Below are 25,213 nucleotides of genomic sequence, written 5' to 3'. Positions count from 1 at the left end.
TTGATGATCCTAGCACGCGCGCCTCAGGTTCAGGCTCTCTGGTTGACGCCAGACTGGATTTCGATGCCGACCTCATCGACATCTCCGTGCTCCGTCCCGTCATTGACCGCCTCAGCCTATCATGCACTGCAATGGTCGACTCGGTCATTGAAATAACTCTGTTCTGTGAAAATGGCCGCAAAACTCGTGATGAGGTTGCTTGTTCTGACGGCTGCGCACTGGCGGCGTTTTTGGACGGTGTCGGTCTCACGACCGTATCGGTTTTGGCACTGCTCTTGCTGAACGTCGCGCTTCTCCGGACTGTGGAACGAACAGCCGGCGCGGATGACAGTTCTATGGGCACAGATTTCATAACCGACGACACCGACCGCGTATGGATCTTGCTTCGGTCACTCACGCCCTCCAGCTTCGCCATCAAATTGCCTCCGGATCTCCCAATCAACGACGTGGACGACGCAAGAAACGACCGGTGCTGACTTCCATACACCGAAGCCACGCGAGAATTTTGTTGTTGTTGCGCATGGCTTGCGTCGTCCTCAACAAGCGGCGACGAGTATCCTGTCGCAGCCGAGATCGGACGCGTGGGAATCTTGCTCACTGTCGACACCGGCAGTCGCGACGAGTGCGTGCGTCTGCCGGAACCGGTCGGCGTATCAGCAAAATCGGCGGTTGCCATTCCAGCTACTCGTCTGTTGTACGCGCGGTCGCCGGGCTAGGAAAACTCTGAAGACGAAGAGCTAGATGAGCTCGAGATGCCTTGCATTTCGCGGGCCTTGGTCAAAGCGGGATTCCGTAAACAAACAACTTCACCGCCGCACGTGATTGCGCGCGAGGCACGCTCCCCGTCGCAGCCGCGGCGTAATCAGGCGATTCAAGAGCAATGGAAGGTCAGCTCTCTTAGCGCCAGCTTGGATGATAAGTGTACTCGCTCATGGCGTATGGCAGGAGAAGGTTATATTGAGGGAATTGTGATGTGTGTTAGCGGCATAATATAAATCGACGCACTCGAAGCTCTCTACAAGTCAATGATGGATGGAAGAGAAAGCCACCATATTTAGCAAAACTACTTTGAGCATCATACACAAGTGCTCAAACTATACGGTCGATTCAGGCACAAGAAAAGACTACGACCTGTATTAGCTGGGATCATGCTGATACGACGTCGAATGCGAGATCGCAAGGATCGATTCTTAGTCGAGGCCGAAACATCATGACAGAGGTACATCTGCTGACGATGGGCCTAAATCAAGCTGTTGGTCTCTAGAAGTCATAACAGTCGCAAAGAGCACGACCTATCTAACGCTGCTAAACAATGGACGAATGCCATTGCACGGCCGCTCCACTTGACCTGCGAGCAAGCATACAAGCATGCTGTAGAATTCGCCGGGAGTTGTAGTCATACCCAACGGAAGCTCGTCAATATAAATCTGTGATGCTAGTTGTCGGACGACGCGAAGCTGACCTGCAATCGCGGCTCGTCGACAACGCATTATCTACTTGACGGTGGGCGTTCAAGAGCAGCGACAGGAGTCCGAAAAATGCGCTCTTCCCTGCAGTAAGGATGACATCGATATGCGAATAGAGAGAGAAAACGTTGGTGCAAAATCTCACTAGGGTAGTGGGCTTGACGAATCGGCTACCTCTTTTGTTTGCCGTTTCCAGCATACGTCACATCGTGTCACGTCGCTCCTAGGTGTTGTGCATTTCTAGCCCTAGCCGTGCCCTAGCAAGACCGGCCGGCTGAATCACAAACCTATTCTAGAGTCCTAGTCAGCTTGGCCGACCTGTACTTAATAGACCATACAGTCCCAACGTCTGTGTAAACAGAGCACACACGTGCAACGCGTCGCGTAGTTGTTCCTTGAGCGCTTAAATCGCCTTCCCACAACACCAATGTATCATCTTATTATTCCAATATATTCACGCTTCATCAAAATCTACCGTACACATAACACCCTTAACGTTAACCTAAAATGCTCTTGTCCCACCGCTATCATACAGCCACTCATCTCTAGCACTCGTCTTTAGCACCTGACCTCTTCCTCTGCTCGATAAAGTTTTTCAAAAACTCGCGGGTCCGCGCCACACCCTCATTAGGGAGCTCGAAGAGATCTGAGTCATCATCATTCGCCGCTGTATTAGCTGCTGGTGTCGTGGTTCCGGTGGTCGCGGCGCTGCTTGAGCCCGCGGTAGAGGAGGATGAAGAGGCCTTGTTGAAATTGCGTGTAGTCCTGTTCGACCCTCGGTGGCTGCGATGCGGCCTAAACTCGTCGTCGCTATCCGCGACCATTTCAATCTCCTCATCGTCGCCAACAATGAACCCACCCAGATCAGACCCGTCGTCGTCGTTCTCCGCCTCATCGTCGTCATCGTCAGCAATCGCAGCGCGCGCATGCCGTCTCCGCGTCGCCGCCGTCGCACGTCGTTGTCGCTCCTCGCCCGGATTCAACAACTCGGCCGGCGCCTGCTGCCGTCGCTGCTCGTTTGATGTGAGCAGCATCTGGATATCCGCTAACCGCGCTTCCTTGTTCCGCGTCATCTTCTTGCCCTCGTTCAGGGCGCGCTCGACAATTTCAACCTTCTTATCCTGAATCTTGATCACGCGCTGCTCAATGCTGTTCTCCATCACAAGTCGGAACACATTTACCGGACGCGTCTGTCCGAGACGATAGCACCGGTCCACGGCCTGGCGCTCCTGGGCGACGTTCCACCATAAATCACACATGATGATCTGCGAAGCAACCGTCAAGTTCAAACCCGTAGAGGAAACTGCCAACGATGCGAGCAACACGGTTGTTCCTCGCTTCTGGTTCAGCTCCGCGATCCCGTCATCGCGCTCGGATACCTTCATCGTGCCGTCGATACGAGTAAAGCCAATGCCTTGCTCAATCAAGCACTGCTGGATTATGTCTAAAAACTTGGTCCACTGCGAGAACACGATCGTCTTCACTGGCACGTCGTGCGGTGACGCGTCATTCTGCTGTTGCGTAGCTATATATCACGGTTAATAGACGCCGAACACTCTATCATCAAAGTCACATACTAATCAGAATCTTCATGATGGCCTCAAGCTTGCTGCTGCTACCAGCGTCAAGCACAAGCGAACTCGTCTTCGTCTCGTCAGTAGGCGAAACAAGACATTTGTTGGCGTCCTTCAACTCCGCGCGACACATCGGACACTTTCCATGCACCTTGATGACTTCCTCAATACACTCGCCGCCAAACACGTGCTTGCAAAGCGTAATCCGGGGCGTATGCAGCTGCTCGTAGCAAATAGCGCACTCTTCTTCGTTATCAATCGCAGCCTGCAGCAATAACTGCAGAGCAAGAACATTGTCGTGCGTGTTGGGAACAACATCGACGCCGGTTATGTCAGCAATGTCCTTGATACGATCGCCGCACAAACTCTTGTTGTTGCAGATCTGGCGTAGACGTAGGAGTGCTTCCAGAACGTATATGTACTTGCCACGTCGCTGCTCGCCGGTCGCGTCTCTCCATACATCCACAGCCCCCTTGGCTTCACACTCCATAGCATCGTACGCCTGTCGCTCAGCTTTGGTCCACTCGATAGCGTGAAGGTACTCATTCAACGGTGGGAGGTTCAGCTGGACAATCCCATCCATCGTCTTCAGACGACGAAGGCATATTTCCATCATAAGAGCCTGCAAGCGCGTCGTAGAGTCATCGGTCTTCTTCTCGAATCCCTTGATAATGATCCTCTCAAACACGACGCGATCCGAAATGCCACCACTGAGTCGCAGAAATCTAACAAGCGAATATAAATCGGAGAGTGAGTTCATGATTGGCGTACCTGTAATCACCCAACGCGAGTACACATCAAGTTTGAGCACGCCAAGGGCGACTTTAGTCGAAGGATTGCGGATAACGTGACCTTCGTCGAGAATCACGCGACGCCATGGCTGCTCAAGCACACGGTGGTTCCTGGCAATACGTCTGCGAAAAGGACGGCCCTCCTTCTGAGCCTCTTCCTCACCGGTGATCTCTCTGAACTCTGTCGTAATGGTACCGTAAGAAGTGACAATGACATCATAGTCCTCAAAATTTATGTTGGCAGGTTTGTTCTGTCCATGAAACACACAAACCTTCAAAGGATTATCGGGATCGCAATGAAATGCGATCTGGCCAGACCAGTTGGACATTAAACTAACTGGCGCAAGGATAAGCGTCGGCTTGCCGGCGTACTTCTTCGGCGTCGTGTCCTCTTTAATAAGGTTGCTCGCCACAGAGACGGCGGGATTGCTGCATATCAGCGCTATCATCTGGATGGTCTTTCCGAGACCCATATCATCCGCCAAACAACCGCCGCTGAAAAGTATGGGTTCCGTAGTGGTAATCATGTTCGTCAACTTATTCCAGTACTGATCCTGGTTAATCTTGACCCAAAACTGTCTCGCATTGTGGCGGTCCTCACTAATCTGAGGGTGTTCGTGATCGATAAGCCAACCGAGACCCTGAAGTTGGTAGCCAAGCATCTTCGTCTGAATCTGATCAGGCTGGTCGGCCTTGGGCAACGCCTTGAGCGTCTCCTCGGTGTGACCAAATCGCGCAGACGTGAACGCGCGTGAACTCTCTGCGATCATGTTCGCAACTTCGGGCGTGACCTGGCCGTCGAGCCCGGGGATACCTGTAGCAGCGCCAGCGACGGAGTTCGCGTATGCGGCCGCAGCAAGGGCCGCAGCAGCCGCAACTTTAGTATGACCGCCGGCGAGGCCGGCAGCAACGGCCGCGGCGGCAGCAGCGGCACCAGCAGCACCGGGAATAGTTGGCACGTAGTGGTTGTGCATACCAGTAACGGGTTCAGCACGACGATCGCGGCGGCCACGGTAGTCATTGTAATCGAAGGCGAAAAGATCGTCATTCTGATAATCAAACCGACCCTCCATCTCATCTTCGGACCATATTTCATTGTAGATGTGCCCGTCAGAGTTCCCCTCGTCGTTCTCATCGCTATAATAGCTTTGATGGACTGACTGTGGAGGAGCGGGTGTGTAAACGGTAGTTCGAATACCGTGGGGATCATACTGCCTTCTGTAGTCCTCGACAGCTCGCGAGAGCTGATGGGTTAGAACTGGTCGGTACAACAGTGTAGAGGGGACTTACTTTAACAGCCGGCAAGCGACTTTTAACAAGAGTAAATACCTCGAACACCTCTGAGGCCCTGCAGCGCAACTGCAGATCTAGAGGACATTCATATCCATCACCATTTCCGACGACGACCGCATTTCGACAAGTAACACGACCTGAATCAACGAGAGCGGCAAGCGACACCGTGACGGAACGAGGAATATGGCCCTGCTTGAGAGAGTGATTCTCGGGCATGACAACTCCAAATGCATTTCGATCGTATTTGTTGTCCGGTTCTCGCTCGATGGCAACCTGATAATGAGTTAGCCCAGAGCTTGTGCCGACACGATAATATATGACACACCTGTTCACCGATGACCAACCTGCTACCGTAATGTTGGCATCCAACAGCCTTGGAGGTCAAAGTGGCGAAGTGCACAAGGTAGTCGGGATGGACTTTGAGTGCCTGTGCGAGGGTAGGTATGTTACCTGCCGTCGTCGGGACTCCCCTCAGGTGGGCAGCCGTAAGCGCGTTTGGCACAGCAACTGGCACCGCCGTTCCAGAAGCAGGTGGTGCTACAAGCGGGGAATGGGGAAACTTCGGACGTCCTCGCGCCTGTCTTTGCGCGAACGCGGACAGCCTAGGAAGGGCATACCCCATGCTCACGGACGGCGGAGACGAGGTGGCACCGGTACGGACCTCATCCTCGTCGTCGCTGAGCAGACTGATCAACTCTGGCGGATCATCCGGGATGACTATGATGGGGGTATTGTTACGTTGGCGCTTATTTGCCACGAAGGTCCGAGACGTGGCGAGGCTATGCTTGTCCGCAGAGGCTGCGCTCGGGATGCCTGTGGCGAGAGCGGGAGTCGAGGACGCGGCGATGAAGTGAGAGGGCATCGTCATCGTGGATGGAAGCGGAGTGCGAGATGACGCAGCCGCGCGTGCGGAGAGCGGGTCGGGACCAGCAGTGGAGAGCGGGGCGGCGACGGGCACAGGCGTGGCGGGGGAGGAGAGGTTTGCGGGGGAGGTCGCGGAGTCGCTTGCAGCGGGGGTGGAGAGCACGCCTCCGTCGACCGCAGACATTGCGGAAGGACGAAGAGCAGGGCAGGCCTAGACGGAGGTGCTTTAGAAAGGAGAGGAGGAGAAGGGGAGATAAGCGGCCGGCGCGATGGAACAACGCGTGTCGAACGACGAAGGCGACAAACAACGCGTGAAGACGGCAGCGATCCCAGCGGGAAATTAAAAATATCACGTGACCATATCACGTGCATGTCGCTCATATCAGGCTTGTGTCTACCAACCCCTCCGCTTGACGCCATACACGCCGTTTGACGGATACGCCATTTCGCCGGCGCTCTGCGCGTTCTTTACTGCTCCATCCATCACAACACCTTCATCGCTCTCCCCCACCATCTTATCAGCCCCTGCCCCGCGCCCCAAGGCTCACGCACGCGCCAGACCGCCGCGTACGTACAGACTCCCGTCAGGCACACGTCGTCTGTGTCTCGCTGTTATACACTGTCTTCCCTCCTCCTGTACGTCATCCCCCTTGCCGTTATTGCCGGCCCACTCTCCGCCGAATCGCCACTGACATGGGCCCACCGCGTTAGCTCCCCCGCAATGGATGTCGTCGACAGCGCACTCGCTGCAAACCTCGCAGGCATCGGCGCGCACCACCACCATATGACGCTGTCCGCGTCGGTCGCGGCCAACTCCTCGGTGATCGACCCCTCCATCGGCATGCAGACGACCGACCCGGAGGACATGGACCCGAAGAAGACTTGCATCTTCTGCCAAAAGACGTTCTCCCACCCTGGCTCGCTGGGACGGCACCTCGACCTCAAGCGCGGCACGCGGTTGCACCCCTCGGACGCGGTGGATGAGCTGCGTGGAGACGTGAAGCGCCGAGGGGACATTGTTGAGATCAAGGCGCGCCGCGCACGGCGCGCGAAAGAGTACAATGCTCGAGACGAGGTCAAAGAGCGCGCGAAGTTGCGCCGCAAGGAGAAGGACCGATCGCAGCGCGCGCGGGACGAGGCCAAGATCAACTTCTTGAATCGCCTCGGCGCGCCGATGTTGCCACCGCATCCGTCATTCCCGTACATGGTGCTATACTTCCTGCCGCCACCGCAGTGGCCGCACGACCCGCCGACGCAGGAGACATACAACCAGCTGACACTGTTCTTGGACCCGTCGATGCACTTGGGCGATGACAGGTTCAACGACTGGTCGTCCAAAGCCAAAGTCGCGTACGACAATTGGCTACAGTGGCCAAAGAGCAAGAGGATCGAAGTGTGGAACCGCGAGCTGCGCTCGGCAGCCGAGTCGGCATTAGGCGCGTCGCTGACGCTGTACGACCTTGGCCGGCGCGACGAATGGCTCATGGACGAGGAAAAGCGTATTTCTGAGCTTGACTCTTTGCTGTAGGCGCCAGGCGCTGTGTTTTATTTTGGTATGCTCATAACTCGCGACCGAGTAGCTGTGACGGCCGTGTACAGAAATGACATTTAGTGTATTATTAGGTAGATAATCGTGAATATGGTATAGTTAATTGACACATTCTAGTATTTGTATATGCATGGTTTGCAGATCAACCCGTACAGTACATTATTACAATCGAGATACACACATCTACATCTAACTACCAAATTTACAAAAGCGCGGCAATGAGGAGGCCGAGGATAGGGATGGCGGCGCCGGCAGCGACGGCGTTGGAGGCAGCGCCAGCGGCGGAAGCGGTGGTGGCGGCGGAAGCGGACGCGGACGCGGAAGCAGTGCCTGACGCGGAGGCAGCGGAGGAGGAGTCTCCGTGGGAGCCGTGGGAGTAAGTGGAGTTGCTGGACGCGCTAGCCGAGGCCGTGGCCGAGGCCGAGGCCGTAGAGGAGGCAGCACTGTGGCCGGCATGAGTGCGAGTGGACGTGGTCATGGTGGTGTCGCTAGACATGTCCATGGAGGATGACATGTCCATGGAGGACGACATGTCCATGGAGGACGACATGTCCATGGAGGACGACATATCCATGGAGGACGACATGTCCATGGACATGGCCATGCTGGAGGAAGCCGCCGCAGAGGTTGTGGTGACATCCGCAGCGGTAGAAGAGGCGACAGCAGTGGTAGCAGTGAGTCCGGCCTCGATAGAGGAGATGTAGGGTGCGATCGTGACGCCAGAGGAGAGGCAGATGGCCTCGGCGTACTCGAAGGTGGTCTCGAGATCTGCGGTGGAGCAGCTGCTCTCGACGCAGGAGGTCACATCGGCGAGGACGGTACTAGACTCGCATATGCAAGCGATGTCAGAGGTGCTGCAGCTGGTCTCGCTGTAGACGTCGCTGATGCAGGTCTCGGCGCAGGTGGGAAGGGTCACGGCGCCAGCAGCGACAGCGGCGACGATGAGGCCGGAAGCGGCGGCGACGACAGAGGAGTGGAAACGCATATTAACGAGAGTGCGTGTGTGAAAGACGGAGAGAAGGTAGAAAGAGGCGGAGGCATCCTGGGTAGATAAGTGAATACTGCTGGGGCCGAGACAGGATGCGGATCCAGACCAGCTCGGTCACCGCATACTCTCTCCACCGCCACACCTCCCCGCTTTCCGCCCTTGTTGGTGCGTGCTCCTCTGCTCCGCCGCCTTCTTCACAGCATCTCACTCGACGACCTGGCTCTTTTGACTCTTGTCGGTACGGCACTGGGACATGCGACCCAGATACGGCTAGGCGATGGAGCACGGCTGCAGCACGGCTGCAGCAGAGAAGCCAAGCCAGGTTGAGCTCCACGCGGAGCTCAGCACTTGGCGCGGCCGCTGTTCACGCAGCGCTGTTCTGCACTACACGGCCAGTGTTTTCGACCAATCACTGCTGCAATTGGGTCTGCTCAGAGCTGTGTTGTACTTGAGTCTGCACTCCCACGCTGGCGCTAAATAATAGCGCACGGCGAGTGGATCAGATTGCTTAGGAAAGGGGCGGTCTGGATGAATTTGGCGCCGAACCTTGTTGCTAGCGATGGGCCCCTGCGCTGCCGCTGTGTGGCGCAACCTCAGATCAACTACCTTAGTTTGGAGTTCGCTTATGGGCTCTGCCGGCGTGTCCCGATCTCGCAAAGTGCAGGCGAGTCTAGGCGCAATAATCGCGAGTCGCTTCGGAGGCAACCGCGGCCAGGCGGCGAAGAGCCGGTGTGGTCCTGTGACCTGGCCGGGTCTTGCAAGCCTGCGCGAAGAACTGTGCGTACGCCTGTCACATGCGTCAACGGCACTGCGCCTCAGCAGTGAGCACTGCTCGACGGTGAAGGCTGCGAGAAGGCTGCGAGTCGCGCGGCATCACGCCGCAAACCGTGAAGGTGGAGGCTGGGCCACACAGGGGAGCCGGAGCCAAGTGCGCCAAGGGGCGGCTGAGCGGCGGTGCGGCTGGCGGGAAGCATGGTCGGGGCCCGTTCAGGCTAGCGCAGGGTTGACACCGCCACGGGGTCGGTACGGCTGGTTCGAGCAGAGATGCGAGTTGCTTAATGCAGAGAAGCAATTGCTGCTGTAAGTGGATTCAGATGCCAAGAAGACTAGTGATACTCTGCCTACTTCTATTTGTGGGCAGTCGCATTTGCGTGCCTTGTTGTCGCTGCGCCAGCGTCACTGGTGTACGGTCCAGCCCTCATCTCGCTCGCTCTTCGCTCTGTAGTCCCTCAGTCCCTCTCGGACTCCTCCCCCTCGTTCTTCACCAGCATGCCCTTTGGCATCTTGGAGCCCCACCTCCCGCCCGGCGAGCACGTCTTCGGCACCGTCCACCTCTTCGACGGCGTCTCCTCCCTTGATGCGGGCGCAGTCGACACGCGCGAAATCAACCTCGCGACCGCAAAGCGCGATGGCAATATCATCCTCATCCCGCAACCCTCCGACTCGCCCAACGACCCGCTCAACTGGTCCACCCGCAAGAAGGGTGTGTGCTACTGTCACATGGTGGTCGATAAGTGCTAACTGCTAACTTTCTAGACTTTGTTCTCTTCGTGATCTGCCTGGCTTCGGTACGTGTACGCGCTTTTGAATGCTCTATGTAACGTATGCTAACAACCCAGATCATGCCGGCAGTCATGTCCCCCTCGATCGCCTCCTCGTCCGTCGTCCTCTTGTTCTACTTCCTCAAAGGCATCGAACCTATCGCCCTCCTGACCGGATATCATCTCGTCGGCGCGGCATGCGCGGCCGTCATCGTCACCGCCGTTTCACTCAAGTACGGCAAGCGCTTCCTGTACGTATTTGCTTGCGTGATCGTCATTGCTTCGTCGGCGTGGGCCGGCGCTGCTACTTCATACCGCTCATTTCTCGGCGCACGCATCTTGCAAGGCGTAGGTCTTGCGCCGTTTGAGACGCTCGTCAACGCGTCGATCGGCGACATGTACTTCGTGCACCAGCGCGGTTACCGACTTGCTATCGCGAACCTGTGTCTCTTTGGAAGTATGCGCGTCCCATTTTCTCTGTGTGTCGCGCGTTGACCGTCTATAGGCACCTTCCTCACTCCCGTAATCACTGGGGTGATCACGCACAATATGGGCTGGCACTGGATCTTCTGGCTCCTCCTCATCTTTTCGTGCGTCGCCGGTATCCTGCTCTTCTTTTTTGTACCTGAGCATGCGTTCAACCGCGCGAAACGGTTCAATACCGACTATGGTGGCGAAGACGCAATCCTCTTCTGCGCGAATGAGTCGAATGAAGATGCTGGCGCCGAGAAAACCTCCGCGCTCGCAGACGGCGAGGAAAGTCAACAGGACGACACGAAGGAGACGTATTTGCACTCACTGTGGTTATTCAGCCGCTCAAAGACGTCGCGACCGCTGTGGAAAATCGTCCTGCGGCCGTTTGTGCTGCTAGCACATCCCGCAGTGATATGGGGCTGCTTAACACAAGGCACCATGATCGCATGGACAACGCCCATCGGCGTAGTGCTCGCGGCGATCTTCATGGGCCCGCCACTATGGTACGATGAGGTGAATACCGGGTACATGTACATTGGTCCTCTAATTGGTGCTCTGGGTGGCTTCGTCCTCGCTGGCCTGCTCTCTGACTTCGCCGCCAAATACCTCGCGCGGCGGAATAACAACATCTACGAGCCCGAGTTCCGCATGGTGCTACTCATCCCTCAACTCGTATTCGGCCTCGCGGGGCTGTGGGGCTTCGGGATCACAGCGAACGACATGTACACCTACTCGAAGTACCTGCCGCCTGTGTTCTTCGGGATGGAGGCCTGCGGCTTGATGCTCGGCGCCGTCGCATCCGCGTCGTACATCACCGACGCGCACCGGGACCTGCAAATCGAGATGTTTGTCGTGTTGATTCTGTACAAGAACCTGTTCAGCTTCGGGCTCGCGTACAGCTCGTACAATTGGGTGATCACGCTGGGCACGCGCAAGGTGTTTGTTATCATCGGGTCGGTGCAGGTCGCGGTGAGCGTAATAACGATGGTGTTCTACTTCTTGGGCAAGAAGAGCCGCTACTTTATGCAAAGGCACGATATCTTGAAAGCGTGTAGACTGGACTAGAGCAGAGTAGTGGGAATGATTTTACAAGGAGTTAAGTGTATGTATGTGAGTGTATGTAGCGTACTATGCAGGATCACGTGAATTGCTCACATGCCAGTCACACGTCACACAGCCCCACCACGCAAGCGGCCGCGCCTTGTGACCCGCTTTCTGCGCGCTTCTCTTCTGTGCTTTGTGCTGCTCCGTCGCCTCCATCGCCAGCCCGCCCCCAGTTCACCGCGCGTCGATTCCTCTGCTTCACCGCCCGTCGCTTCCGCTTCCGCTCCAGTCGCGCTCCCCGTACACCCGTTCAGCACCTCCATTTCAATGGCCATGTCTTCCGAGGTGCGTAGTCTCCACCGCTTCGCCCCTTCTCCATCCCTCGCAACCCCTCGCCCCCTCCGCCATCCGCATCCCCCTTTTCTCCAGATCACGCCCTTTGTCGCGCGTGTTATCTGTTTTCTACTGCGTGTCTGCGCTTTGATCGCTTCCCTTAGTTTGTGTGTGTGGCGCCACTCTGGTTCTCGGTCGTGGCCTGGTGTTTGTCTACGACGCGTCCGTCTCACCACCGCATCATCTCCACCCCCACACTCGCCATCATCAATCATCACCACCTCCATCTTGAATTAGCTACTACTTTTTCTGTTGCAGTGTCGTGCTCTATGCAAGCGGCGTTGTCGCATTTTTCTGTGCGACGTATGCGTTGCTGCGGCACTGCTCCTCGCCTCGCGTATTTTTTTCGGCGTCGCAAATCAACCACATCCTATTTATAGAACAATCTCGTCGATCATTGACGACACAGGCGCATGCTTTGATTCTTTTTTTGTCTTTGTACTTCGTATTTTGTATTCACGCGCAAGTGGCGCGTGGAAAGGTTGCCAGGGGGTGCGATGTTGTGAATATGGGCTAACTCTGTTGGTGTAGAGAGACACAAAGACCTTCTTGGCTCGACTTTGCGAGCAGGCCGAGCGATATGATGGTATGTTATAGTGATTAGAAGATTAGTTGGCGTGATGTTGACGTGCGTACAGAGATGGTCACGTACATGAAGGACGTCGCCAAGGTATGTTGTGTTCTCCTTTTGATTTGACATGAGGCTAATGTTACAGCTCGGCACCGAACTATCTGTCGACGAGCGCAACCTACTGTCGGTTGCGTACAAGAACGTGATTGGCACGCGCCGCGCGAGCTGGCGAATTATCTCCTCGATCGAACAGAAGGAGGAGGCTAAGGGCTCAGACAAGCACACTGCGCAGATCCGAGAGTACCGCGAGAAGATCGAGAGCGAGCTAGAGGACGTGTGCAACGATGTGTTGTCGGTCTTGACCGAGTATCTGATCCCGCAGGCCGATAGCGGCGAATCGCGGGTGTTTTACTACAAGATGAAGGGTGACTACCACCGCTACCTCGCCGAGTTCGCCACTGGTGAGAAGCGGAAAGAGGCTGCCACTGCCGCGCACGAGGCGTACAAGACCGCGACCGACATCGCGCAGACGGACCTTACGCCGACGCACCCGATCCGCCTGGGCCTGGCGCTCAACTTCTCCGTGTTCTACTACGAGATCCTGAACTCGCCCGACCGCGCGTGCCACCTCGCAAAGCAGGCTTTCGATGATGCTATCGCTGAGCTTGACTCGCTCTCCGAGGAGTCCTACAGGGACTCGACGCTTATCATGCAGCTCCTCAGAGACAACTTGACGCTCTGGACCAGCGATCTCGAGGAGCCCGCCACCGCAGCTGCCCCCGCTGAGCCCGCGGCCGTCAAGGACGAGGATGGTGACGAGCAGGTCAAGGAGTAACATTTGCGTTTGTGTTTGTTTTACTTTGTGTTTCTGTGTCCGCCGTCCCCCACTCCTCACCTCTCCGCCACCCGCCTTCGCCACCGCTCTCTCTACCCCGCCGCCTGCACTGTCCTCCTTCCAATTTCCGCTTCCTCCTCTGTTCACCTCCTCTATGTCTAAATCGTATACCATAATAGGCTCTTTGTGTAATTTGTGTGGGCGCGCGTGTGTATCTCAGTCTGTCAGTGTTGAATTGAAGGTAGCTTGTACTCATCAAAGTAGTGGTATTATCAAACTACAATTATAAGTTTATACGTTTGCCCTTTAGCGGTGACAGGAGTGGTTATACTAGCTCGTAGTTTCCTTTCTTACACAGGAGCTCTTGTTCTTAAACAGTTTATACCTTACGAGTGGAAACAGTTCGTATTCTACGTTCTTACATACACACGGAGCTCAGTGGCCCTTGTAATGAAAACAATTCACAAGTCACAGGGAAAACGACAGAAGAATGGCAATTTTAAGAACGACTGCAAACCAAAAGGTAGATCAAGTAGCGCACTAGTACACTGTATTACAAAAAACAAGAACAAGAGAGAAAAAGTTTATGTGGAGGCGTCGTTGTTCCAGGAGAGATATGTGTGGTCGCCAAGTTTGCGGGGGCGAATGAGATGCTGCAGCGTGAAAAGGAGGCCGAGGACAAGGCAGAGACCGCCGACGACGAGATAGGCGATGCCGAGGAATGCGTTGCGGCCACCGACGACGGTGCGGGTGGAGATGACGAGGGACTTGGTGCCGCCAAACCCGGTAGTCGGGAAGCGCATGCCTATGTCGATCTCGTAGATGCCCTTACTCATGGTGGCGTTGTCGTTGCGAAGGGCGAGTTTGGAGAAAGTGGGTAAGCCCGCGGTGCGGACCCAGTTCTGCAAGGCCTCCATCTGGGAGATGTCGGGCATATTGTCGTCGGTGTAGCCGTCCGGGTACGTGAGTTCCCAGTTTGGCGGGGGAACGACCTCGGAGGCTTTGTACGCGGTCTTCTTGAAGCGCTTCTTGTCGGCCGACCACGCGATGCCGGAGTCAGTCATCGCGTACGTCGTGTTCTCGGTGTCCGCGTCCGAGATGTCGATATCGCCCTTGTACAAGGGGGAGGCGAAGGTGTCGTTGAACACTGAGTTTGCGATCAGCCCGCAGGGGTAGTACGGCGTGCCGGCGGAGTTTGCAATCAGCGGCTTGCACGTGTCGTCGCTGTTAAGCTCATCCAACGTCTTCGCAATGCCCTGGATCTGGTCCTCATCAAGCGACTGTACGTACCGACGATGGTTCTGGAAAAAGTTCGTGAGCCGGTAGTACAGTAGCACGGGCTCACCCATGTCGTGCTCGATCGCAAAGCGCAACCGGCAGAACTCGCGTTGGCCCTCGAGATTTGTGGCATTGGAGTACGTGAGCCACTGTGCCTGACCCGCAGTTTTGACGTTCTTAAAGTGCGCAGACACGTACTCGGATGGGATGGTAGCCATGCTCGAGGTTGCTTCAAGGCAGTGTGTGTAGTCGATAGTGATCTCTTGCACAAGCATACTCGCCCATAGAAGCAGGCCACCGATCGGTGCAAACACGATGCCAACAGCGAAAAAAAGGGGGAGCACAGTTTTCGGGGTGAGAATTGGTCTGCATGTCGTGTCAGCTTGCTCCATGCCGTCGCCGTAGTAAGAGCACTTACTGCCATGCTTTTAACCGCTGCTGTCGAAATGCAGTGTCTGCATCCCGGTCAGTATATAGTTGATTCAGCACACTAAACTATAGGGACATACTCGGCGGTTTCCGTGACTTGGGCTTCTTCTCCTTGGTCTGCGGCTGTGTCTCGTCAAGACTGTCCGAGTCATCGTCGGACCGGCGGCGACGGAGGTGGAACGGCATTTCTGCGGTGCTGTGCTGATATGTCTGTGTATGCGCGCGCCCCTGTATACAAGGACGAAATATGTAGCAGCGACGACTGCAGTGCGTGTCGCTCTGGGTATATTAGACGGTGCGTGTCGTCGCGTACGCGTGTAATTTGGAACGGTGTGATCTCGGCAGTGCAGAGGAGCTGTCGAACTCGTCGTCGTCGCGGCGCAGGATATACAGCGACCTGGAAAGTACGCACGTAGCAACGCGCGATGTGGTACTCTGCGAGCGTCGTCGCGAGTCGGCTGGTGGTGGTGATGATGCAGGAGGTGTGTCGTCGTCGTCGGCGGCGGTGGCGGCGTGTGCGTTTGACGACGCTGCTATGGAAGCGGTGGCGCAGCGCGCTAGGTTTGCGGCGCATCTGCGCCGAGATTGTGCGGTTGTGCCGCTTGTTTGCGGATTCTCTATCTAGACTGCAGAATGGTAACGCGTGATTGCATGTGTAATTTGAGCTGACACTATTATACTTGTTTCTCCTCTGTATTCTCTCTGATTTCAATTGTGCTCTGTGTTCTTCTGTCCATTCTGCTACTCCAACGCTCTTCTCGCACGCGCTGTCCTCGTCCCGAACAGCAGTGGAACAAACACAGCCACTGTGAGGACAAACACGAACATACCAAAGCTCATCATCTGATACACAAGCATGCTCATATAACCGTGCTCAGTTGCACGGGTGAAGAGCTTGTATAAGGTGAATGTGAGGAAGTCGCGGAGGCGGCGTGATGGAGGAGTCGTAGCCGGAGACGCTGTGTCGATGAGTGGTGCAGGACGAGCAATTGTTGCTGAGGTAGCAGCTGCGATTGTCGGATGCACCGTGCTTGCAGGCTCAGTGTTGGCGGCAGCTGTCATAACACCAGCAATTCTTTCGCTCTTCTTCGGACGCCAACGTCTCGTCAATCTCTCCTTGATCTGCACCGCCCCTTCCCGCGCACTCTCGTCGTCCTCCTCTTTCACAGTGACTCCTCCAAACCCCAATAGCCTTGCACCACGACTACCCTCGATTCTGCGAAGTAACACATGTTTCTGATATCCTGTCGTGGTTGTCTCAATGATGCTGCTTGACGCAGACGTAATTGTACGGTTCTCCTTGCGTGTGCTGCTGCTTGTGAATGATAGAATATTTTTGACGTTGCCATGTTTCCTGAGGCGATCAGGCATGGGGAGAAATGTGGTGTGCTGCGAGTTCTCCGCCATCGCGTCTTCCTTATGCGCTTCCTCTCGTCCCTCCCCATCCGTCTGTTCTCGCTTGCCGGTCTCCACCCGCCACAGCGCATGAACATTCCTCCATTCCTGTGCGGCAAGTTCTAACACCGGTATCCTGTCCTGTGGCGTGTCAACAAAACTGTGGCGGGCGCGAGAAAAGGCGTTACCAGGGGAGAAGGCAAGAGGGGACGTTAGTGCGGAGTAAATAGTATGACGATGAGTGTCGTCGGTAAAGGACATTGTTGTTTGTCATATATGTTTGTCATATACAAATCCAGATAACGTAGAGTTTCCGCGTCTACAGAAAACAGAACGAGTTGATGACCAGAGGTGTAATACGAGATTATCAAACGGGCCGGTCTCCCTCACATCAACAGTTGGGTAAACTAACAAGATACCCAAACTAATTTGTCTATATCATTTGATCAGAACAACACTATATATCGTGAATAATATAAACATGCGCCTTCTTTTACGTACGTCTCTAGTTTAACCACACAGTTCCTAAAAAATTGAAAAAAATGCTCCCACGCTCCATGCTACAATAAAAAAGATTAAAAAGGGAAGTAGAGTTCTCCCGTCCTTACTCCTTACGGCTATCGTGTGTCTTTATGTCAAAAGGCAAAGGCAGCACGACGGGGACAAGGACAAGGAGTGAAAGAAGAGCAAGAAAGACGGGGGGGTTCGTTGGTCGTTTAGTAGTAGCCCTCGTACTCGGCGTAACCCTCGGCGAACTCGGGACGGAGGTCGCTTCGCATGGGCTGAATGAGGGGATGGAGCTGGCCTGGGGATGCGTTAGTCGGCACAGTGCGTTGGAGAGGTGAAGTAAGTGATTGAGCGTACTCAAGTATGTAAGCGCCCACATGATGTAGCACATGGAGAGCGTCAAGATGATGCTACTCCTCCAGACACTGCAGAGCCGATAGTTAGTAGACTGTCCCATATGCACAAATCAGCCTCGATCACACGTACGTCTGGTTGTCGCCCTTGGGGGTCAGGAACCAGGTGCCGAGGCAAAGGCCGATGACAGCTGCCAAAACGTAGAGAACTTCCGCACTATAGAACAAGCAGAGGTTAGTACGGATACACATCAAAACTGAGCCGCGCTGCTGCTGTGGTCGCGTCCGTGTCAACGTCGGCGTTTTCGTTGCCGGTCCATCTCCGTCTCCTACATCCGCTCCCCGTCGCCTGATTCATCGGTAATAGATGATATGGCGCCTGCTGGTAATGGCAAGCACGGGGTATAACGTCGTATGCATTACTGAGGCGATGTTGGAGTCGAAATCTGATGTTGTTGCCAACGAGACACGCGTCGGGACACGGATATAACTGGCACGACAAATCGATGTAGGCATAGTTCGGAAGGAGTCAGTTGTCGGATCAAAAATCGCAGTAGTCGTAGTTGCATCACGTTGCTGCGTTGCTGGGTGAGCACCGGTGGATGCGGAAATGCAGGCGGACGGGCGGACAGAGTGCGGTAACGAGTGGACGAGTATGCGGCGAGCGCCGAATGCGTCAGGAGAGTTGTGGAGCGGTTGACGGAGCAGCATCGGCGGCGGCAGCAGCAGACGGAAAGTCGAACATACCCGTTGGCCATTGCAGATGTGGGATGAAGATGGAGATGAGGGTGGAAGTGAGTGCGTATGTGGTGAAGGACGGGAAGAAGGAGAATTTGGCGGCAGCGCCGGCCGCGATATCGTCCCGCAGCTTATCGGGACCCATACTACGCGTGCATCCGCGTACATTTCGTACCACTACAATACCCTCACTTACACTCACGTGAAATACGAATACGAACCACTTCGGTCTGCTACAATACAACTTACTCGTCCACAACCCGCTCGTAGCACGCGACATACTTGTCCCCTGCATTGCGCGCGACCTTCTTGCCCTCCTCTGTATCCGTCAGCATGATCTTCACGCACGGGTCCTGCGCCTCCCATTCCGGTGGCAGCCGCCGGAACAGCGGGTGCGCGTCAAGATGCCGCACCATCCACTCGTGCAGGTCCAGCACGTCCGTGATCGTGTACACAATGCCCCCGGGGCGTAGTATGTACGCATACTCCGATGCCAATGTTGATCTGTGTGTCAAGAGCAATTAGCGACGTTGTTATGATGATGTGGAAAGAGACATACGTGATGATCCGCGCCTTGTGCTTCCGCGCTTTGAAGTGCGGATCCGGAAAGCAGAAAAACATCTTGGACAGCTGTGCCTTTTCAAAAAAATTCGGCAAAAACTTCATCGCGTTCGCGCGCAGTACCGCGATGTTGTTGTAGTCCCCCGTCTCCTTGTGCTGCTGCCGCAGCGCGAGAATGCGGTCCTCTACGTACTGCGATACCTGTACGCGGATCTCGAGGCCCAGAATGAGCGTCTCTGTGAACTCGGGCGCGAGTGACACTAATAAGCCGCCAAATCCGCAGCCGACGTCGGCGATTTCAACGCGCTTGCCGTCGGTTGGGCTCACGGGGCCGTGGCTGTCGTGGGGGAAGTATGCGGGGAAGAGTGTCGACCAGTCCATGTCTGCTGGGCTGCGAGGGCTACAAGGGTCAGTCAACGCTCGCATCGTACTAGCAAGAACACTTACTACTCAAGCAGATGGTCTGCGAACGGGTTCGAGTGCGCGCGTTGTCGGTAATATTTCTTCTGGAGCCGGTATCATCAGCATGCGTGAACTTTCTCACTGTACACCGCCCCACAACTCACCTTCGGCAACTTCACAACCTGGCTACTAAGTGTGCCATCTTTTCCATCCTTGATTGATGCAGCATTGTCAAAGGCAACTCCCTTTTTGAGCTCCTGCCGCTTTGCCTGCTGAGACAATCTGTAGTCTGTCCGCTTGCGCTTGTTGCCCGTAGCTGTTGCTGGGGAAGGTGAAACTGCGCTTTCGCTGGCAATTTCAGTCGTCGTCGCTCCCCGTGTGTCCTCCCCGGTGGCAGTAGCCGCCCATCTGCGTGGTGACGAGATTACGCTGCCCATGATACTGGTTGTCTTAGGCTCACGATGTCTTCGCTGAGCCGCGCAAACGCCAAAATCTGCAACACCTCGAAATTCCCAAAACCTTTCTCGTTACCGCGCCTCTACGACCGTCATCCTAGCTCTCCCGCACCGCCATCCGCATGGCCGGCATGATCCCGCGCACTGCCGCGGCTGCGGCGCAGCTCCGGCGCACGTCGTTCGTGTCGGCAACTCCAGTGTCGGCACCAGCAGCGCTTGCGGCCGTCGTGGCACGGCTAGCGCACACTGACGCACGCACCGACAGCCGCCGAAAGAAGAAGCAGCAGCAGCAGCCACCACAGCAGCAGTCGAGACAGCAGAAACAGCAGCAGCGACATCAGAAGTACCAACAACAGCGGCAACCGCAGCAGCAAGAATGGGGCTCGACGAAGCTGTCGCCGGAGTGGGCGGCTAAGCACGAGCGGTGGATGAATGCGCTGACCAAATTCCGGAACGCGCCGCGAGAGACATTTACAAAGACCGACAAGCAGGTGTGTTTTTACTTGATTATTCAATTTGTATGGTCCACAGACTAACGGTGGATAGCTCTTGGCGTTCCGGGAAGAAGTCGAACTCAGCAACCTGAACCTCGCATGGCCGTTGTACCTGCAACTGCGCGACACAAAGGCGACTGACGGTAGCGGCGATAGTCTGATCAATCCCTACGATCTGCTTAAACTCGCACAGTGCGCACACCAGTTCTCCCGCGTGGTCACGAACCTGCGGACCAACGTCGAGGTCGTACAAGGCATCGAGCCGGAGAGCATGCACTCCTCGTCCACGATGGCGACGAATTCGTTGCCGGTTGAACTGCATTTTGCACCCGAGGCCGCGGAAAAATCACTAGTGGCGAGTGAGGAGTTGAACTGGTCGAACTCGCAGGACGTGCTGGCGCCCATCCTGCGCACGCTGTTTGAAGACTGCGTCCGGCTCCCCGACGTACCTGCCATGACCTACCTGCACATACTCTCGGCGTTCAAGGAGCGCAAACTCATGCTCGACGCGATTGCAGCGTGGGAATACCTTTACTCACACCGCAAATATGTGATTAAGGCTGGTTTCCTGTACTCGACTATCATCGAAGTGTATGCCGATCCGCGCGCACAGGCTGCCATGCCGGCGATGACACCCGAAGAGTCCGCTGCTGCGCGCCTGCATTTCTGCAATGAGATCTTCAACGACTTTCTCACCACGGTGCGCGTTCCGACGCGTTTCCCAATCGTCTTCCTCGCGCTCGTGTACGCGCGCGCACACCTCGGGGATGTCGCCGGTGCGATCGAGATCTGGAGCTACTTCCGCGAACACAATGCGGGCGAGGAGGTCAGCAAGGATCATGAGTCGCGCGCTCTCGCATATCTGGTGTGGAATCGCCACGACATGAACGTGGCGCTGCAGTACCTTAACTACGCGTCTGGGCAGCAACTCGTGCTACCCATCGGCACGATCTCGACGTTCCTCCGCAACGCGGTCGCACACGACATCGACGTGATGAGTCTCTTTCCTGCTGTCATGGCGCAAATCGGCGTCGACGGCGGCAGCACACGCTCTGCGGCTTCCTCCGCCTCCGTGCGGCGCCACGTCCTCGGTGCAGGCACAAAAATCGGCACAACCGTGGTCGGCAGCACAAGCTCTACAGGCAGCACCTTCATTGCGCGACGCTCGAGCGCGGAACAGCGCACGATCGTCGACCTTGTCGCCTTCCTCGACGCGTTCTTCGCACAACACCCTGACCCTACTCCCGCTGCGCTTGCACATCTCGAACACATCGTGCAGGTCGTCTCCGCGCCGGGCGCTATGTGCGGCGGCCTTCCCGGTCCGCCCACGCAGTTCTACAACACCCTGCTGTCATGCACCTCGAAGCTCTGGTTCGCGCGACCGGATATCTTCGACAGCATCCTCGCCGCCGCTCGCGCGAACGGCATGCGCATGAGCGTGGTCTCGTATCGTATCATCATTATTGCGCACGCAAAGAGCGCCGCCGCCGCCGTTGCCTCCGTCGCCGAATCCGACACTACCAACGCCACTCAAACGCGTGAGGAGCGCATCGCAGCCGCACGCGCTTCGGTCCGCAAAGACTGGAACGAACTCGTGGCGCTGCAACTCACGTTCCGCGACACCGTGCCCGAGGTCTGGGAAAAGAACATCGAGCACCTCGCTAAAGCTACCATGTTGACGTTCGACGCCGCTTTCTTCGCGCAGCAGCTTGAAGAATGCAAGACCGTGCTCTCCCCCGCCGTGTATCAGCATTACAAAGCGCGCGCCGAGATCGCGGCGGCGCAGGCTGCTGCCGCGCAGACCGCGTATGCACCGGGAATGGCCGGCGTTGCGCCAGGAACGACGGTATAGACGAACAGTCGAGAAATACAAAAGTTTTAGATATCATGCGCTTTCTGTTCATCGTCTTTCGTAATATAGTGTAATATATCACCGAGTTTATCACAGGAAACAGGCACATTGAGCAGTAATTTGCTATCGGAGCGATTCTTCAATTCGTGTGCAAAACTAGACACGTCTCCTCCAACGCTGAACAAAACGCGCAACCAAATTACCATGTTCCAGCTCCCAAACGAAACATAAAAGCCAAAAGCTTGATCGCACACAACGTAAATCAAAGCACATGAGAAACAGAAATTGTCTAAAACTAAAAATACACAGTAAAAACGAGCGAAAATTTTATTTACCGTCGATCGAGAGCGCGTCGAAACGCATGATGCCGCCGGGATCGATAGGAGATTCTGGTATCCTCTGGTCGCTGAAACTCTGCGAGCTACCTTCCTTTGACAGCTCCGGGGTTGATACGGAGCTGCTATCCGCGCCAGCAGAGGTTGTAGTCGCCGTGGTCGTGGCCGATCCACTAACGTCCCCGGGGGACATATTGACAAGCTCAGGAAGACTCATGCCGAGTTCCTCCGCGCGGATAGCGCGGGCGCGGAGGCTCATTTCCTGCGCTTTTGCAAGCGATACGGTCGGCGTGCTGCAGGTAGACACCACCGCAACAGAGTCGTCGCGGTCGATGGTGGAGCGCATCAGTGCGCGCATCCAGCTCTGCATCTCCTCGCGCGTGTCGACGGCAAAGTAGTGCGTCTTTGGTGCGGTGAAGGTCACACCTTTGCGTGCGCCCGGCGCAGGCGGGACTAGTTTGAAGCAATACCGGCCAGCGCCGGTACTGGCGGCATGGAGCGCAACAAGCTTGTCCTCGCTACCGCCGCTGCTGCCGGGACCACTGCCGCCACCACGGACAGGGATGACTTTGTGCGCGGTGATGTCGATGAGCCCCTTTTCTTTGTCATCCAACGCGCTGCCAAAGTATGACAGCCGGGTACCGTGCAGCACAAAGTACCGGTTCTTCCACATCGCCACACTCGCACTGCCACGTTTCGACATCCATCCGGAATGATCTGCGGTTGCGGCCGACTGCGCGGGGGTCACACGCAACCGGCCTTCGGTGAAGGCGGAAGTGTTTTCCTTGGTAAGCCTCTTCGGACGGAATGGAGCGGAGATATTGTTGGTGCTGACGCTGCTGTTGTTAGTAGTTGAGGTAGACAGTGAGCGCATTGCAAGGCCGTCGGTCATAGACTTGGGGAGACTTATGGTCACGGTTGAATGCGCGACCGGGTCGGTGTAGAACCGCTTCGGTGATGTTTGCGTGGTGGTATTACTCCGGCTCTTCAGCGCTTGCGAGTCGAGCTTGCCGTTGGGCGGCCCCATGCTCGAGGGAGGCGGCGGTGTACTAGTGATTCCGAGACCAGACGGGATCATCGACAAAAATGCCGCGTTGTTGCTCGCCGACCTTGCGTTCGGCGGGTGATAGGCCGTGCCATTACTAGTTGGGGACCTAGGCGGCGGCACCATGGTGTCCTCTGGGTACAGGTCGCGCGAGGGAACTATCGCAGCGTCGACGGTGTTACGCCCGGCTGGGCTGGAGCGACGAAGGCCGCGGTAGCGGGAGGGGGTGTGCATGGACGCGTCGTCTGCGGTGGTCAGGTTGTATGAGGACTGCGTGCCGGTGGTGCTTGTCGAGATCTGCCGGTTGTGCATGGGGGACGCCAAGAGCTGCGACGGATCGAACGAGCGCGATGAAGGCGACGACGCAAGAGACGACGTCTGCTGCGCCCGAAGTAGCTCATCAAGAGTATCCTGCACCATATCGTCGACGTCGTCGTTCTCGTCGTCATAAGTCGACCGTCGCGACGTCGCCGTGTCGGAGCTCGTTGCGCCGCTGCGTGCACCAGGCACGAGCGGCGACACAGTCGGCGGCGACATGGGAGATGTTGATAGAGTCGCCCATGCTTCGGCCGGGGCCATCGCTGCAGGGGTAGGCTGTACCCCTGACGACACCGGGAGGTGGAGATGCAGGTCGTCCCTCTCCTCGTCGTGCAGTTCAAGCGAGCGCGAGCGCTGGCGCGAGTGCAGTGACTCGTGGAAGGCGAGGCGTGAGCGCGTGAAGTCGGGCTCGAGTGGTTGCACGGACTGGTGCTTGTACTGGGACTGTGAAGAAGGCCCGAAGGGAGAAGCTGCAGAGGTAGAGACTGCGTTCGCGTTTTCGACCGCATGCTTGGGCCGGTTACGGAGGCTGCCGGGTTAGCGGAATGACTAGCAGCAGAAGAAAGAAAACTCACTTCTCAATGGCCTTGTTGAGCTCGAAACGAGTGCCGAAGCTGTTGATGTCGAGCTCCTTGAGATGCGCAAGCTCGAGCTCGATCAGGATGTTGCCGGTGATCTTATGCTCGACGAACTTTGCACAGACATCAGGATCAAAGGAGAGATCGGATAGATATCGCGAGACGTCGGCGGGTGTCCACTGAGCGACGTCGTTGGTCATCCATGATACCGGCGTGGACGGTGTCTGCGCATAGGTTGGCACCGGGCTAGGGCCGAGACCCTTTGCAGGTGAGGCCGGCAAGGAATCCGGCGCCGTGGTGGTGATGATAGTCGGCGTCGCAACGACGGGAGGAGTGCCGGTATGAGGTATGTCGGCAGCGGAGGCGGTAGCGGAGGGGGCGAGGGTGGACAGGGCCTGTTCGATTTCGTCGTACACGGAAGTGTGCTGCGCAGCAGTATGGACGGAGGACTCGGTCGGTGCAGGGGACTGCTGTTGTGGCTGCTGCTGCTGCTGCTGCTGCTGGGGAAGGGCGTGGGAATTACTGTTAGTGCTGCGGTGGCTGCGGCGGTGGTGGCGGTCGCCGTTGGTGTTGTGGTGCACCTGCTCGGTGGCGGTGGCGGCGGCGACGGGCGCGGTGTAGACGACGGGGAAGAGGCCAGTCTTGCCGGTGCTGAGGTTCCGGCCCTTAACGAGGGTCAGTCGCGACGTAGAAGCACAACACGGAGGACACTCACCATGTACCAGCCGTCGCTGAAGCCGGCGTCGGTCTCGAGAACCTCGACGAGGTCCTGCTTGCGAAGTGAAAGCTCGTCGTAGGTACGGCGGGCGAAGTTGTGGACGGCGACGAGACGGAAGGCGCCGGCGCTCGCGCGGGGGTCCATTTCGGCGCTGGGGGGTGGTTGGAGGGTGGGGACGCAGAGTGTGGTCTCAAAGGCGCGATGCGAAACGCGGCCGCTGCTGCAGCCTTGGCAGTGTTTAGGGTATCAGAGCACGGGGGTCACAATGGGCCAGCCGCAATCAGCGGAGTGCTGCCATCCCCAACACAGGAACGCACAACCGCCGCGCGACGCAACAGTTGTGCTCCGCCGCAAACTTCCCGACACGCCTCT

At 56.5% G+C, this 25,213-nt stretch overlaps 11 protein-coding genes across 11 annotated transcripts; 4 read left to right on the top strand and 7 right to left on the bottom strand.

The window, feature by feature from the left end:
* Positions 1 to 1,896: 1,896 nt before the first annotated feature.
* V1518DRAFT_412605 (SNF2 family N-terminal domain-containing protein) lies at positions 1,897 to 6,288 on the bottom strand. The gene is made up of 4 exons (XM_066903135.1): positions 5,450 to 6,288; positions 5,122 to 5,397; positions 3,044 to 5,075; positions 1,897 to 2,991 (listed from the first exon to the last, which is right to left on the bottom strand). Exons 1-4 carry the CDS (start codon positions 6,170 to 6,172, stop codon positions 2,012 to 2,014), a joined length of 4,011 nt encoding a protein of 1,336 aa, XP_066761523.1. The 5' UTR covers positions 6,173 to 6,288; the 3' UTR covers positions 1,897 to 2,011.
* Positions 6,289 to 6,474: 186 nt separating this feature from the next.
* Positions 6,475 to 7,710, top strand: V1518DRAFT_412602 (uncharacterized protein). Its single transcript, XM_066903134.1, has 2 exons — positions 6,475 to 6,624; positions 6,700 to 7,710. The coding sequence occupies exon 2, from the start codon at positions 6,710 to 6,712 to the stop codon at positions 7,514 to 7,516; it is 807 nt and encodes a 268-aa protein (XP_066761522.1). The 5' UTR covers positions 6,475 to 6,624; positions 6,700 to 6,709; the 3' UTR covers positions 7,517 to 7,710.
* Positions 7,594 to 8,547, bottom strand: V1518DRAFT_412601 (uncharacterized protein). Its single transcript, XM_066903133.1, has one exon. It carries the CDS (start codon positions 8,520 to 8,522, stop codon positions 7,740 to 7,742), a length of 783 nt encoding a protein of 260 aa, XP_066761521.1. The 5' UTR covers positions 8,523 to 8,547; the 3' UTR covers positions 7,594 to 7,739.
* Positions 8,548 to 9,626: 1,079 nt separating this feature from the next.
* V1518DRAFT_412596 (major facilitator superfamily domain-containing protein) lies at positions 9,627 to 11,712 on the top strand. The gene is made up of 4 exons (XM_066903132.1): positions 9,627 to 10,008; positions 10,062 to 10,093; positions 10,145 to 10,523; positions 10,572 to 11,712. Exons 1-4 carry the CDS (start codon positions 9,795 to 9,797, stop codon positions 11,603 to 11,605), a joined length of 1,659 nt encoding a protein of 552 aa, XP_066761520.1. The 5' UTR covers positions 9,627 to 9,794; the 3' UTR covers positions 11,606 to 11,712.
* On the top strand, positions 11,704 to 13,854 carry V1518DRAFT_412594 (14-3-3 domain-containing protein). Its single transcript, XM_066903131.1, has 4 exons — positions 11,704 to 11,929; positions 12,509 to 12,563; positions 12,616 to 12,647; positions 12,694 to 13,854. Exons 1-4 carry the CDS (start codon positions 11,912 to 11,914, stop codon positions 13,381 to 13,383), a joined length of 795 nt encoding a protein of 264 aa, XP_066761519.1. The 5' UTR covers positions 11,704 to 11,911; the 3' UTR covers positions 13,384 to 13,854.
* V1518DRAFT_412591 (ligand-effect modulator 3 family) lies at positions 13,707 to 15,587 on the bottom strand. The gene is made up of 3 exons (XM_066903130.1): positions 15,171 to 15,587; positions 15,080 to 15,116; positions 13,707 to 15,027 (listed from the first exon to the last, which is right to left on the bottom strand). Exons 1-3 carry the CDS (start codon positions 15,274 to 15,276, stop codon positions 13,968 to 13,970), a joined length of 1,203 nt encoding a protein of 400 aa, XP_066761518.1. The 5' UTR covers positions 15,277 to 15,587; the 3' UTR covers positions 13,707 to 13,967.
* Positions 15,558 to 16,742, bottom strand: V1518DRAFT_412590 (uncharacterized protein). Its single transcript, XM_066903129.1, has one exon. The coding sequence runs from the start codon at positions 16,495 to 16,497 to the stop codon at positions 15,832 to 15,834; it is 666 nt and encodes a 221-aa protein (XP_066761517.1). The 5' UTR covers positions 16,498 to 16,742; the 3' UTR covers positions 15,558 to 15,831.
* Positions 16,743 to 16,931: 189 nt separating this feature from the next.
* On the bottom strand, positions 16,932 to 17,759 carry V1518DRAFT_176848 (ATP synthase subunit H-domain-containing protein). Its single transcript, XM_066900829.1, has 3 exons — positions 17,479 to 17,759; positions 17,350 to 17,417; positions 16,932 to 17,290 (listed from the first exon to the last, which is right to left on the bottom strand). The coding sequence occupies exons 1-3, from the start codon at positions 17,595 to 17,597 to the stop codon at positions 17,202 to 17,204; spliced, it is 276 nt and encodes a 91-aa protein (XP_066761516.1). The 5' UTR covers positions 17,598 to 17,759; the 3' UTR covers positions 16,932 to 17,201.
* Positions 17,760 to 18,195: 436 nt separating this feature from the next.
* Positions 18,196 to 19,874, bottom strand: V1518DRAFT_177195 (putative methyltransferase-domain-containing protein). Its single transcript, XM_066900830.1, has 4 exons — positions 19,211 to 19,874; positions 19,092 to 19,150; positions 18,643 to 19,044; positions 18,196 to 18,587 (listed from the first exon to the last, which is right to left on the bottom strand). Exons 1-4 carry the CDS (start codon positions 19,481 to 19,483, stop codon positions 18,329 to 18,331), a joined length of 993 nt encoding a protein of 330 aa, XP_066761515.1. The 5' UTR covers positions 19,484 to 19,874; the 3' UTR covers positions 18,196 to 18,328.
* On the top strand, positions 19,447 to 21,944 carry V1518DRAFT_431793 (uncharacterized protein). The gene is made up of 2 exons (XM_066906200.1): positions 19,447 to 19,992; positions 20,048 to 21,944. Exons 1-2 carry the CDS (start codon positions 19,624 to 19,626, stop codon positions 21,845 to 21,847), a joined length of 2,169 nt encoding a protein of 722 aa, XP_066761514.1. The 5' UTR covers positions 19,447 to 19,623; the 3' UTR covers positions 21,848 to 21,944.
* On the bottom strand, positions 21,882 to 25,014 carry V1518DRAFT_454483 (uncharacterized protein). Its single transcript, XM_066906540.1, has 3 exons — positions 24,839 to 25,014; positions 24,121 to 24,788; positions 21,882 to 24,074 (listed from the first exon to the last, which is right to left on the bottom strand). Exons 1-3 carry the CDS (start codon positions 24,983 to 24,985, stop codon positions 22,175 to 22,177), a joined length of 2,715 nt encoding a protein of 904 aa, XP_066761513.1. The 5' UTR covers positions 24,986 to 25,014; the 3' UTR covers positions 21,882 to 22,174.
* Between the last annotated feature and the right edge of the window lie 199 nt (positions 25,015 to 25,213).

Source organism: Limtongia smithiae (genome assembly GCF_038497785.1).
Source record: "Limtongia smithiae strain NRRL Y-17922 unplaced genomic scaffold V1518scaffold_2, whole genome shotgun sequence".
Classification (NCBI taxonomy): Eukaryota; Fungi; Ascomycota; class Lipomycetes; order Lipomycetales; family Lipomycetaceae; genus Limtongia; species Limtongia smithiae.
The sequence above is the reverse complement of the archived record's forward strand: the minus strand, read 5'-3'. Positions and strand labels throughout refer to the sequence as shown.

Bases quoted from the DNA above. Each gene is read 5' to 3' on its own strand.
- V1518DRAFT_412605 (XM_066903135.1), bottom strand. From the start codon at position 6,172: ATGTCTGCGGTCGACGGAGGCGTGCTCTCCACCCCCGCTGCAAGCGAC. The intron at 5,398-5,449 runs GTGTGTCATATA...ACTCATTATCAG, and splicing joins GGTTGGTCATCGGTGAACAG to GTTGCCATCGAGCGAGAACC. The intron at 5,076-5,121 runs GTAAGTCCCCTC...CTAACCCATCAG, and splicing joins GTCGCTTGCCGGCTGTTAAA to CTCTCGCGAGCTGTCGAGGA.
- V1518DRAFT_412602 (XM_066903134.1), top strand. From the start codon at position 6,710: ATGGATGTCGTCGACAGCGCACTCGCTGCAAACCTCGCAGGCATCGGC.
- V1518DRAFT_412601 (XM_066903133.1), bottom strand. From the start codon at position 8,522: ATGCGTTTCCACTCCTCTGTCGTCGCCGCCGCTTCCGGCCTCATCGTC.
- V1518DRAFT_412596 (XM_066903132.1), top strand. From the start codon at position 9,795: ATGCCCTTTGGCATCTTGGAGCCCCACCTCCCGCCCGGCGAGCACGTC. The intron at 10,094-10,144 runs GTACGTGTACGC...CTAACAACCCAG, and splicing joins TCGTGATCTGCCTGGCTTCG to ATCATGCCGGCAGTCATGTC. The intron at 10,524-10,571 runs GTATGCGCGTCC...GACCGTCTATAG, and splicing joins GAACCTGTGTCTCTTTGGAA to GCACCTTCCTCACTCCCGTA.
- V1518DRAFT_412594 (XM_066903131.1), top strand. The intron at 12,564-12,615 runs GTATGTTATAGT...ACGTGCGTACAG, and splicing joins GCAGGCCGAGCGATATGATG to AGATGGTCACGTACATGAAG. The intron at 12,648-12,693 runs GTATGTTGTGTT...CTAATGTTACAG, and splicing joins ACATGAAGGACGTCGCCAAG to CTCGGCACCGAACTATCTGT.
- V1518DRAFT_412591 (XM_066903130.1), bottom strand. From the start codon at position 15,276: ATGCCGTTCCACCTCCGTCGCCGCCGGTCCGACGATGACTCGGACAGT. The intron at 15,117-15,170 runs GTATGTCCCTAT...ACCGGGATGCAG, and splicing joins CAAGTCACGGAAACCGCCGA to ACACTGCATTTCGACAGCAG. The intron at 15,028-15,079 runs GTAAGTGCTCTT...CACGACATGCAG, and splicing joins CAGCGGTTAAAAGCATGGCA to ACCAATTCTCACCCCGAAAA.
- V1518DRAFT_412590 (XM_066903129.1), bottom strand. From the start codon at position 16,497: ATGGCGGAGAACTCGCAGCACACCACATTTCTCCCCATGCCTGATCGC.
- V1518DRAFT_176848 (XM_066900829.1), bottom strand. From the start codon at position 17,597: ATGTGTATCCGTACTAACCTCTGCTTGTTCTATAGTGCGGAAGTTCTC. The intron at 17,418-17,478 runs GTACGTGTGATC...TCGGCTCTGCAG, and splicing joins CCCAAGGGCGACAACCAGAC to TGTCTGGAGGAGTAGCATCA. The intron at 17,291-17,349 runs GTACGCTCAATC...ACGCATCCCCAG, and splicing joins GTGGGCGCTTACATACTTGA to GCCAGCTCCATCCCCTCATT.
- V1518DRAFT_177195 (XM_066900830.1), bottom strand. From the start codon at position 19,483: ATGGGCAGCGTAATCTCGTCACCACGCAGATGGGCGGCTACTGCCACC. The intron at 19,151-19,210 runs GTGAGTTGTGGG...TACCGGCTCCAG, and splicing joins AGGTTGTGAAGTTGCCGAAG to AAGAAATATTACCGACAACG. The intron at 19,045-19,091 runs GTAAGTGTTCTT...TGACCCTTGTAG, and splicing joins GCAGACCATCTGCTTGAGTA to CCCTCGCAGCCCAGCAGACA.
- V1518DRAFT_431793 (XM_066906200.1), top strand. From the start codon at position 19,624: ATGGCCGGCATGATCCCGCGCACTGCCGCGGCTGCGGCGCAGCTCCGG. The intron at 19,993-20,047 runs GTGTGTTTTTAC...AACGGTGGATAG, and splicing joins TTACAAAGACCGACAAGCAG to CTCTTGGCGTTCCGGGAAGA.
- V1518DRAFT_454483 (XM_066906540.1), bottom strand. From the start codon at position 24,985: ATGGACCCCCGCGCGAGCGCCGGCGCCTTCCGTCTCGTCGCCGTCCAC. The intron at 24,789-24,838 runs GTGAGTGTCCTC...ACCCTCGTTAAG, and splicing joins TCAGCGACGGCTGGTACATG to GGCCGGAACCTCAGCACCGG. The intron at 24,075-24,120 runs GTGAGTTTTCTT...CTAACCCGGCAG, and splicing joins CTCAACAAGGCCATTGAGAA to CCTCCGTAACCGGCCCAAGC.